Source organism: Canis lupus, chromosome 21 (genome assembly GCF_048164855.1).
Source record: "Canis lupus baileyi chromosome 21, mCanLup2.hap1, whole genome shotgun sequence".
Lineage (NCBI taxonomy): Eukaryota > Metazoa > Chordata > Mammalia > Carnivora > Canidae > Canis > Canis lupus.
This window is the reverse complement of record NC_132858.1, coordinates 39,448,999-39,461,266: the sequence shown is the minus strand read 5'-3', so window position 1 is coordinate 39,461,266 and position 12,268 is coordinate 39,448,999. Positions and strand designations below refer to the sequence as shown.

General features: G+C 41.1%; 2 protein-coding genes across 7 annotated transcripts in view; one reads left to right on the top strand and one right to left on the bottom strand.

The window, feature by feature from the left end:
* NAPEPLD (N-acyl phosphatidylethanolamine phospholipase D) overlaps positions 1-10,591 on the top strand; it is a 53,824-nt gene extending 43,233 nt beyond the window's left edge. For all 6 annotated transcript variants that reach the window (XM_072791454.1, XM_072791459.1, XM_072791458.1 and 3 more), the window contains exons 4-5: positions 1,875-1,989; positions 7,220-10,591. In XM_072791454.1, the coding sequence (XP_072647555.1) occupies positions 1,875-1,989; positions 7,220-7,342 (238 nt within the window). In that variant the 3' untranslated portion in view covers positions 7,343-10,591. The remainder of the gene's footprint in view (positions 1-1,874; positions 1,990-7,219) is intronic.
* Positions 10,588-12,268, bottom strand: part of ARMC10 (armadillo repeat containing 10) — a 25,843-nt gene continuing 24,162 nt past the window's right edge. The window contains exon 6 of the mRNA XM_072791469.1: positions 10,588-11,591. Coding sequence (XP_072647570.1) covers positions 11,343-11,591 — 249 coding nt within the window. The 3' untranslated portion in view covers positions 10,588-11,342. The remainder of the gene's footprint in view (positions 11,592-12,268) is intronic.

Here is a 12,268-nt window from a genome sequence, read left to right as displayed (position 1 = left end):
TGCTTGCATTGCAGCTGTCTTGTTACTAAACTGGGAGAAGGCCAGGAGCACAGTATTTGCTCTAAGAGAATTAAATTGTGGGAGCCTCTCCTGTGTAATCCATTTCTTTGGCCAGTACTAACAGTTTTAGAAATAAGAATATCAGTGAAATTTAAGAGTATTCTATAAATGTGCAACCATTACACCAACACAGCTTTCAGTAGTATCCCTGTGGGGGAATCTCCTCTCACCAGTATTCTATCCAAGCTGGTTAGGAAGTTTTGTTTTTATGTTTTTTTTGTTGTTGTTTTATTAAAAAGTAAGCTTTTGTGCCCAACATGGATCTTAAACTCAAGACCCCAAGATGAAGAGTCATAAGCTCTACTAACTGAGCCTGCTGAGTGCCATAGGATGTTGTTTTTATTGTAACTTTCACACCAAAATAAAAATTTTTAATTTATTTCAGATAGACATGAAGGTAGAAAGGCATATGTCCATCCCTTTGATTTGCTATAGGACTTAAAAAAGAAATCAGTAGAAATACCAAAAACTATCTGCATCTTGTCCTGAATTCCCAGTGTTAGGACACAGGACAAACAGTGCTTCTCTAATCTGCTGTTGAGTAGAACACAGTGGCTTTGTTTCTAGGTTCCCATGGGGCCGGCAGCTTCTAACAGTAAATAACAACCCTTTAGCTCTTGCAGATGGATGAACTTTTCCATGGTGTGTTCTAAAAAATGCAGAAGCACCTGTTGAATCTGGGTCCATGAGTCTTAACCGCAGCAGAGCGGGCAGCAGCAGAGCTGAGATACACATTCCCAGCAGTGGGTAAGGCTGGGGTCTGCAGGCCCCTGCCTCCTGAGCTCTGCTCTTCCGTAGGCATCGGGCAGCTTTACGGCGGTTTCCACACACTCTCCCCATAATCCCCCTTCTCTATCCTCTTCTTGCTGAATCCTGCACCTCACTGTTCACTTGTATCATTTTTATTTATTTTACTTTTTTATTTATTTATTTATTTATTTATTTATTTATTTATTTATTTATTTTACTTTTTTATTTATTTATGATAGTTACAGAGAGAGAGAGAGAGAGAGGCAGAGACAGGCAGAGGGAGAAGCAGGCTCCATGCACTGGGAGCCCGACGTGGGATTCGATCCCGGGTCTCCAGGCTTGCGCCCTGGGCCAAAGGCAGGCGCTAAACCGCTGCGCCACCCAGGGATCCCCACTTGTATCATTTTTAAATAAAACCTTTGAATAGTATTTTTTTCCTTCCAGTCTTTAGCCTGTCCTACACTAATTTTGGTTTGCTTTTTGCTTTAGCAAGTTTAAAAAAAAAAATGGTTTCGGTAAGTTATCAGGTTCTCTTTTGGTTTTTAGTTTTTTACCCATTATTTAATTTCTTTGATTCATACCAGGATTGTAAAATATCTATTTATTTATTTATTTAAATTTATTTTAAGTTTTTTATTTTTTTATTTTTATGATAGAGAGAGAGAGAGGCAGAGACATAGGCAGAGGGAGCCCGATGTGGGATTCGATCCTGGGTCTCCAGGATCGCGCCTTGGGCCAAAGGCAGGCGCCAAACCGCTGCGCCACCCAGGGATCCCTACTTTTTAAAATAACAGTAAGACAGATCTTCAGAATAAATGGTCAGTAAAATCAAAGACCCGTGAAACAACATCTTGCCTTCCAATGGGGAGTTTGGCTTGAGACTTAGCTATTGCATAGCAGTTTGTATAAGATTTTTCTTATTTTGTTTCCAGCAGAAGAGTAGACTCAAAAGAGATGGTTTTGCCTGTCTTACTCTTGTGCAGAACCTTTAAAGGTTGATTAGATGAAGTAGTAATTAGAATTTGTATTTCAAAGCCAGAATTAATAAATTGCTATTTTATCAGGTGGTTTATGAAATACCAGCACGTGGACCCAGAAGAAGCTGTGAGGATTCACATTGACGTTCAAACAAAGAAATCTGTGGCTATTCACTGGGGGACTTTTGCTTTAGCAAATGAGGTGAGTGACTGTGATAAAAATAACTTTGGTTATGTGTTGGACCTGAAAGGATTCAGGCATCAGCACACCTTGCATGCAGTGTGCTCAGAGACGAGACTGAAATCAGAACCTGCACGGTCCTCACGTGAATTAGAGGGATTGATCACTTTTATTAGAAAGACCGTATTTATGTACAGTAAAAAACATAACCCCTCAGTATATGCTGTGCTTTTGGCTTATTTCTGTAAATGAAGCATCATTTATAGAACAAAAAATGTGTATAGTCTTGGGAAATAGGGAAATGAACAGATTATGTCTTCCCTCTCAAGGGGGCATTTATTCTAGCCGAAGATGTAAGGTGTGTACATAACTCTAAAACAGGTGTTGATAGAAGTGCTTTGCAGTGGGACAAAGTGGTCTCATGACTCATGGACTGTCACTGATTTTGGAGGGGGTGGGGAGGGAGGGCTTCATGGAAGAGGTGACATCTAAACTTGGCTGTGAGAAGGCAAGGAAGGCATTTCAAGAAGAGGAAGGGGAGGGAATAGGCTTGGAGGCAGCAAGCAAAGAGGGTATAGTGAAGAATTGGTTCAGCCAGAGTATGGATGTGACATGAGGGCCATGGGGGAAGTAAGGCTGGACAGTTTGGGACTTTTTAGGAATATGTTATTCATCCAGTAATGAACAGTGATGGAGTGCTGTGTGCCAGGTGTTGGGATACATGGTGGTTTTTCTCCCTAGATTAACACAGAAAAACTGATTTTTTTTTTTCCTTTAGGTAGTTGAATCCTAGAACTTAGCTATCAGCCAGGGTTCTGGGATAAGCAGAAAACAAGCAAAATTTAGAAATGGGTGGTTGAACTTGGCTTCTACTTTGCTTTATGTGGCCTCTTCCCCACCCCAGGGCCGCTCTGCAGGAACCCTGTTTCCAGGCTGTTCCTAGGCACTCCCTCTGCCCTATTTCTGGCCTGCTCTCTTCCTAACTAACTTGTTCCGTAGTTACCTAACACACTGCCTGCCCACCCCCTCCGGCCCCATCAGAATTCCCACCCCACGATGCAGCAGCCCTTGAGCCAAGCAACGGAGGGGATGGAATGGAGTGAATAAATGAAGGACCCCAGGGCCAGGGAGGATGAATAACAGGATGATGCATGTGTACGTGAAGGGGAAATGGGGTACTGGTTTCCTGTGACCTGCCCTACCATTTGGTGGCAGTTTCTTATTCTGTGTGTGTATCATGTGCATCCATTCCACGTATATAGATGTAGATACTTGTGTGTATGTTCCATATAGTATCTACACAGAGACTTTTATGAAGTCATACTACTTTATTTTTATTTTTTATTAAAAAAAATTTTTTTTCTTTATTTATGATAGTCACACACACACAGAGAGAGAGAGAGGCAGAGATACAGGCAGAGGGAGAAGCAGGCTCCATGCACCGGGAGCCCAACGTGGGATTCGATCCCGGGTCTCCAGGATCGCGCCCTGGGCCAAAGGCAGGCGCCAAACCACTGCGTCACCCAGGGATCCCCATACTACTTTATTAAATCTGTTCAAAGATGGGGCACATGGGTGGCTCAGTGGTTGAGCATTTTCCTTTGGCTCAGGGCGTGATGGAGCCCACATTGGGCTCCCCACAGGGAGCCTGCTTCTCCCTCTAGGTCTCTGCCTCTGTCTCTCATGAATGAATAAATAAAACCTTTAAAAAAAATTAAAACCCTGTTCAAAGAGAAGAATCAGGATGATTCCTAGACTTTTAACAAGTCATTGGGAAGATGGTCATGCTCTTTACTGAGATGGGGAAGAGGAGAGGCTAGAAACCTCCATCATCAATAGTTAATGGTGTTATTCAGCCTCCCAAGAATTCTTTGTTACAAATCTTTCTTTCTCTTTCTTTCTTTCTTTCTTTTTTCTTTTCTTTTCTTTTCTTTTCTTTTCTTTTCTTTTCTTTTCTTCTCTTTTCTTCCTTTCTTTCTTCTTTCTTTTCTTTCTTTTCTTTTTTTTACCACCTTTCTTAATGAAACCTGTAACTCAATCATAAGTCTTAGCAATTTAGAACGTGTTCATACTTTGACATTAGATGCATAAACCTGAAAACTATGAGTTTGTTAAATGATAAAGACGACAGAATTTGGGGGTGTTTACCCTATGAGTAAGCACTGTAAAATGATTTACATAAAAGTAGTTCTAATAGCTGCTTACTAGACAGCAGACTGAAGAGGTCTTTAACTTGGCAACACTTAAAAATTGTGTGTTGGTTTCCTGTGACCTGCCCTACCATTCAGTGGCAGTTTCTTATTCTGTGTATCGTGTATACACACACACACATATATAGCAAAATTTAATTTATCTCAGTAATTATGAGTGAGTTTCCTACATGATGAATTTAAGCACTAAGACTTAAAAATTCACTGGTTTTGGTGGAAACAAATTTCAGACATCACAGAAGATATGTAACTTTTGAACATATCCTGTTGGGGTAGATCATAAGAGAGTGACCCTCTAAAGGGAATTTATGAGTTGTCTGGGCTGCTTGCCTAGTGCCGGGCACTTCCTCTACTCCTTCACTCTTACCTCTCTAATCTGCTGTCTTGCTGTATGGCTCTAGGGCATTTCCACCTCCCTCGTGGGACTGAAGTATACTTGCACAATGAGATTGCTATCAGTCACTCAGAAGGCTTTCTTGCCTTCTAAGGTTACTTCTAGATGGCCGAAATACCCAACAGACCCACAGAGAAACTCAGAGAGATAATGCAACGTCAAAATCCACACTAAATCAGAGCCAATTAAGTGACTGATGAGCTACGAAATGTACTAGTGTAGGGTGATTGTATAAGTGTCATTGTCCAAGACTCATAGGGCATTGGGGTGTGCATGAGGTGGGAGTGTGTGTGTGAGACTTAATTAACAAAGCACGTTATTTTTCAGTGGGAAATTTCATCCTTTTCAATCCCCTCATACTAACATTTTGAAAGGGAAATGCTTTGACTTAGGTTGTCAAAGTTAAAGTTACACTTTATGGGTGATCTATTAGCAATTTCCTATATGATCCAGAAGCGTACAAGGGAGGAGACCCACATGGCCAATACCTACCTGACAGACTACCTTTCTTAGGCCACAGAAAACTTTCCTGATTTTCCTAGTGCATCACTGGCTGTCTGTCCCTTTTTGGTCACTGCTGGTTCCCCTCCTGCCCCCCACCCCCTCAAGCAGGGAGTGCCCTTGACTCCATCTGGGCCTCTTCCCTACTGGGTCACTCCCTTGAGTAGGGATCTTTTCAGTCTTATGGCCAGTGGTCTGTTGTACCTTTCACTCCCAAGTCTCTCCATAATCCATGTTTATATTCCAGCTGCCTACTTGACATCTCCACCTGGATGTCCATTAGGTACCAAAAACTTGAGTTCTGATCTTCCTTCAGAATTGTTTTTTACTTCTCAGAAAATGGTTCTTCTGACTCAGGTCAGAACCAGGACTTCTGTCCCCCATCCTGTTTTCCCTGCATGCAGTCAGCTCAACCTTCAGAATAGTATTTTTAAGTAATCTCTACCCCCAACATGGGACTTGAACTCATGACCCCAAGATTGAGAGAGAGTCACATGCTCTACTAAGCCAGCCAGCCCCCACCCCCCACCCCCGAATATTTCAGATTTGGACTAGTTTTCACAATTTGACTATTTCTACTCTGTCCTTTCCAGTCTGTTCTCAACACTCTCAAGGGCAGTGACCTTTATGCCTTCAATGTGGTCAGCTTCCCTCCTATTTGGCTCCCACGACTGCTGGCAAAGCCCCATGCAGTCCTGATCCAGGTCTTGGGTCAAACATGGCCTTCTCATAGAGGATCTCCTAGCCTGGGGTATTTTTTTATTTTAATTTTTTAAAAAAGATTTTATTTAGGGGCACCTGGGTGGCTCAGTGGTTGATTGAGCATCTGCCTTTGGCTAGGTCGTGATCGTGGGTCCTGGGATCGAGTCCCACATTGGGCTCCTCACAGGGAGCCTGCTTCTCCTTCTATGTCTCTGCTTCTCTGTGCCTCTTATGAATAAACAAACAAAATCTTTTTTTTTTTTTTAAAAGGATTTTATTTATTTGACAGAGAGAGAGAGCATAAGCACGGGGAGCGGGAGCAGAAGTCTCCCCACTGAACAAGGAGCCCAACACGGAGATGGATCCTAGGACCCTGAGATCATGACTTGAGCCTAAGGCAGACACTTAACTGACTGAGCCACCCTTAGCCTGTGGTATTTAAAATTAAAGCTCCATCCACATTTATCACCCCTCCGTATTTTCTCCCCACACTGTGTTAACCACTCTGAGAACATCATCTTATCCATTTCTTATTCCCATTTTGTTCTATTATTAGAACATAGGCTACTTCAGATAGGCACTCTGAAGACAGTTGTAGGATGAGTAGAGGTAGACCGACCACTGGCCATAGGATCAGAGACTGATTTTTATTCCTACTTTATGCTTCCACACTTTACAACTTTTCTCATTGAAACGGAGAAAAAAAAAGACCCCTGAATAAAGGAAAAAGGAGACAAAGGGATATGGGGAAAGTCTGTCTTAGTTCTGTTCTCTGGGTCCTTCGTACACTCCGTAGACTAGTGTCAGTCAATACTTGGCCAGCGTTTGAGGGTAACAGCCTTCTCTGAGCCAGAAACCTTTCTCCAGCATTTGCTTATACACACCCTCTTATAACTTAAGCTTCTGTGTTCCTCAAGGGTGTGGTTAAGATAATACTGTCTTTGGCACATCGATTCCATTTAGATCAGGATTTCATGTAGTGAAACTGATCAGATTTCATGCAATCTCATGACGTTCAGTCTAAGTTGGTACCACATTTGACATTCGTGATATCTAGATAGATTGGGAAGTATGCCATTTCTGTTGGCTTTATTAAGGATTTTTAAAAAATTTTATTTATTCATGAGAGAGACAGAGAGAGGCATAGGCAGAGGGTGAAGAGGCTCCCTGCAGGGAGCCTGATGCAGAACTTGATCCCAGGACTCTAGAATCACGCCCTGAGCCAAAGGCAGACGGATGCTCAACCACTGAGCCACCCAGGTGCCCCTATTAATGATCCTTGATTAGAAGCCATGATCGACTCATTTGGTAATGCTTGAATGAAAAGGACATTATTTTAAGCAGGCGTATGTTGGTTATTTTAGCTTCAACTCTTACTTGAAATATCTCCCAAATATATGCATGGTTAATCCTTTTTCATTTTTCCCCGTCTGCCCTCTGCCAGCATTACTTAGAGCCCCCAGTGAAGCTGAGTGAGGCTCTAGGAAGATACGGACTTAACTCAGAAGATTTTTTTGTCTTGAAGCATGGAGAATCCAGATACCTCAACGCCGATGAGGAAAACTGAATAAATGTGAGCACAGGAGCTCTTAGTGACTAAGGTATCCTCTAAGAAAGACCAAGGAATTCCTGAATATGAGAATTTTTTTTTACATTGGGAAACAACTTCTGCAAATTAGTGTTTTATGTTTTGCGTGGTAACTTGCTTGCTCCTCCGACTGCCAGTTCATACAGAGAAAGAAGAGTTCAGAGGTGGGTCATTTCCATAATGAATTGGTGACGGGGGATTAAAATCTTGTCTTAATGGTATAAGCATTGCAATGGAACTATTTTTTAACAAGAGCACTACACTTTAGTGGTAGTATTTGGAAGTTATGAAAACTGATTTTTGAGGTCTTATTTCTGTTCTTCTGGTTAAGGGCCTCCTGCAAGATTGAGTCTATCTAGCTAGACTGTTCCAGAGGCCTGCGCATAGAAACCCGCTTCTTGTATTCCCAATAGAGAATGTGGTGAAATCGACAGCCACATGCTTACAGCAGCTCTCCTTGCTCTGTCAGGATTAGCTTATATGCCAAATGTGAAGTGATTTATTTTTTTAAGCATAGAAACATAGGTTGGGCTAGGTTCCCATTTTTAAAGACTTAATTTTTAAAAAGAGGAGTATTTTCTGTTGCACGTCTACAATCCCTAAATCGGAAGTGGAGCTGGGCAGAGGCAGGGAAAAGGGGGTGGTTATAAGGACATGATTGGTGACATTTTCTATTTTTAATTTAAAAGACCTGCTAAGCACAAAGATAGCTGCAAGGAAATATTTTATAAAGATAAATGCAGATCTTAAAATGTTAATAATTCTCTGTATTCCATTTTCTCTCCATCTGCTCATTTCTCCCACTCATTTCATAGCTCCAACCCTGAATATATCAATAAGGTCTATAAATATTTTATGTTTTACATGATTCAGATGGCTTGTATTTTTATATTAAATGACCTCTAAGCATGATTCTACTTTGCTAAGCTAGTAATACTAGCAATTAAAAGAAAAATGGTGATTTTTTTGGCAATTAGCTGACTTGAGTTTAGTCCTTTAGGGGCTCTCTGGCTGCTTGACTGCTCTCAACCTTCCATGAGAGCCGATCAGATACATTAGAGGCCCATCCTGTCTTTCTGCTCCACAGTCTTGGTGAGGTAAACTTTATTCACACAAAATAATCAAAATAGGTTTTCTACACCAAATGCTACCCAGCAGTATCCTATTTTCACATACTATATATGCACGCCACCTGTTAGCCACATAATCTCAATTTGAGTCCCTCTACCGTGGATCCCGCCATATGTCACCTATGCGCACTGTGCCTCAGTTTCCTCACGTACAAGAGGACAATTTTGACCTACCTCCAAAAAATGTGAATAGTGATTTTTTTTAAAGCACTTTGAAAATATAAGGGAGAAAACTATTTCTTAAGACATCACTGCCTAATATAGATCAGTAGATCTGAAAGCTGAAAATAGGCTCGTCCTTTTGAATAGTGCATTATTCCTGCTGCAGAATCCACCATATATATTTAGGGCACGAAACACTGAGGACTGACAACTTTATCTCCTTTTGTAAATTTGAAGAGTCACAGACAAAATAAATGTAAATGATCATTTATCAAAATTTAGCATTTTTATCTTACAAAGATGCAAATCAGTCAAGGGGAAATGTGTATATAATGATGTGAATGTACGTGATTTGGGGCACTAAAGCAGAAAAAATTTACCTATAAAATAACCTTCAGGAAAAAAAAAAGCTGAATCACCATAAACCTTTTCACTCCAAAGGAACATTCTAGCAAGCAGATGGGAATGGAGGTGTTAGGTTGAGGGTGGTTTAGCTGGCGGTGGTGGGGGCTGCTGGCACCCTAGTACTAGCCTGTGTGGTCACCTTCCTTGCTGTTGCCTGCCACACTGAAAATTCATCTCTCACCTCTGCTTTGTGAAGACCATCTTAATTTGTCTTCTCCATGAATGGCCTTAACATTATTTCTGTATTCACAGAAACTAACTGCAGGTCTCTGAGCACTTTAAATCATGTTCCATCCAGTTCATTTAATGAAAAGGACTGCCTTTTTCTAGGCCTTCTCAGAAGCTTTAATTTTTATTACCATTCACATTCTTTCTACATTGACATCTTGTTTGTGAAGAAGTGTATGGAGCTTCATGTTTCCTCGTAGAATCACGTGCAGTTTGTGTGGTTTCAGTTTTTTCACTTAGCTACATTTTTGCAGGGTTTATGTACAAAGCAAAACCAAATTTTGAAAAGTAAGCCAAATCCACTCTCTTGCGTCCATTCAGTCTAACATAGGGCATAATGCCTTTTACTTGGTCTTACCTGATCAGTTTCATTTTGCTCTCCAGTTAGCCAGCACCCATTCGAACCTGTGAGATCTTACGGACAGTCCCTTCCTCCTGTAGTAAGTGATGGACACCCAGAGGTTGGTTCTTCCTTGACCAGAGGGTCGGATCACTCATTGCGGGGGGAATCCCACCCAATAAAAGCCAAGATGTGCCATGACCTACATAGATCAGGAATTCCTTGTGCACTTTGACTTTGTAATTTTTTAGGAAGTTAAAAATGACTCCCCTTTTATCTAACATTTTGACATTTCAAACTCAATGCTCTGAACCCCAGAAACTGGGATTATCTCTTAAACTAAAGACGGAGGAAAAGAAATGGCGTTTTAGAATCCAGTGCTGCTGAAGCACATCAAATCCTAGTTTTTACTCATGCATACATTTGTGTTTTCATAAAGAGGCAGATTTAAACATTCGTTATAAAGGAATGTGCCTTTCAGGGAATTAGGACATTTATTTATCAGTAATGCAAACATAAGTAGTGTTCTTGCCAGCATATACACATTACTACCGTAGCCAGCTGGGAACTAACATGTTTTCACCTTAATACGGAATCTTTTTTCTACTGTAAAAAATATTTCTTGCAAGTTTGATTTCTGTATAAGGCTAACCCTGAAAATACACATTTTTCTGTTTGAGGATTTGTGACTTCCTATGGAAATCCAAATGAAGTTTAAAGTACTTGTACAGCTTTGCCTTAAATACCTGGAGTAGGAAAGCTGCTTGCATATGGATTTACCTAATACTAAGCATGGTGACGGTTATGAACTTGAATATTATAAAACCTGGCTGAATTGAAATCTATTAATATTTTTATTCCATAAGCTATTGTGACAATGATTACAATTAAAATATACAAAAAGCTAAGTAAAATATGGATGAATATTAATAAATAAAGTACTATCAAGAGAAAGCACATAAACTTGTTTTTTCTTTTTTATTTAAAAAATTGTAAAATTCATGCTGATAGTTAAAAAATTCAAACGGTAGAAGGTGTACATAGGAAAGCTCCTTCCTTCATCCCACTCCCAGACATCAATCTCTCTGGATATAAGCATAAATAGTTTTCATTTAAAAAAAAAAACCCAGCCATTTCCTGGATGCCTTTCCACATGAGCACATTCAGACTCCTTATTTAAGATGAGAGAACTGATTTAACCAGTTGCCTATGGACGGAGTCACACGCTACATCTTCAGAGGCTGGCCTACGGAATGGGAGTGGTGAGGGCGAGGAGACACATGGACTCAGAATAAACTCTCATGATGAGAAGAGACTTTTGGAAGCAGTATGGCTGGGCTGGCCTGCTGGCCTCAGACTCTGGAAGCCCTCCCTGCCTCAAGCACCGGGGCTCTCCGGCTGCGGCCCTGCAGCAACCAGCCAGTCACACGTGAAGGCAGGTGACAGCACAGCACTTCCAAGGACGCAAGGTTAGCTGACATGTAAATAAGGCAACTGTCGCGTCACATTAAGGAAATAATTGAAGAAGTAAACTTGGCAAACAGCAAATGAAAAGAAAGGGTGTCAGAAAAAGCTCTTCAGTTCACTTGGTATCGATCAAATGGTTCAGAACTGGCTCAAAATAAGCCACAAGACCATGGCAGGTTCTAGCTGGGTTAATAATGAAATGTGGTATTTACTGTTTAAGATTCTACAGCTGGCAGATGAAAACTAGTCAGAACCTGGGTATGACTGTTACCTTTTCCTTCACGTCTGCATCATGGTGTTTGGCTAAGGCCCTCATTTTCTGGGCACACTCTTCTCCATATAACAGGAAGAACAGGGAACCTTTAGGGAAAGTAGGCTGAACAGCTAAAGAACCTTTTTCGAGGCAGTTGTTTATATTCTGAGATAGCGTCAGGACTCGAAGAAGAATCTCCTTTGCCACGTGGCCGTCATAAAGGGAAACGAATGAGGAATCCACCTGCAAGAGGAAACCAGGAGTATTATTTTAATAACAAAAATATTCTTCAGGTATATTTTTGCATTTTAAAACTACATCAAATACATTTAAAAAAAATCTGGTCATAGAAAATTATCCCTAAAATCCTCTAATCTAAATGTAAAATATGAGGCACCCCTACACTATACACTAATGGAAAAAAGGTCTCACTGTTTTAGCTAAAAATAGGATTCTCTTGGGAGTGCTAGAAGGCAGTCATTTGGAAAAATACCCACATCCTTTTTAAGGCCCTCCTAGTCTCCCTGGGGATCATGGATCCCCCAGAGCTGTCCTGTGTGGGCGCAGGGCTGGGGCGCCAGGACGAGCAGCTCAATCCAGCAGGTCCCACCTTCACAGGAGTAGAGGCCTGTTCTGTGTCAGTACCACCTTCGCTTTCTTCAAAAACACTTATCACAGCTTTTAATTATTGTGTTCGTTTGTTACATATTTTTTTTGTCTCTTTTCATAAGTTCTGTGAGGCCCAGCACTGTGTCATGTGTGCTCACTGGTGTGTCCTGGCATTCGGCTCAGCGTGTGGCACATCCATCAGTAGACTAGTGTCTGAGCAGACGTGGAAGACACATGCGAACACGTCAAAGGGAAAAGGTGTGGTCACATACGTGTGGCCCAAAATGGATCAACAGAACAATTATAATTTA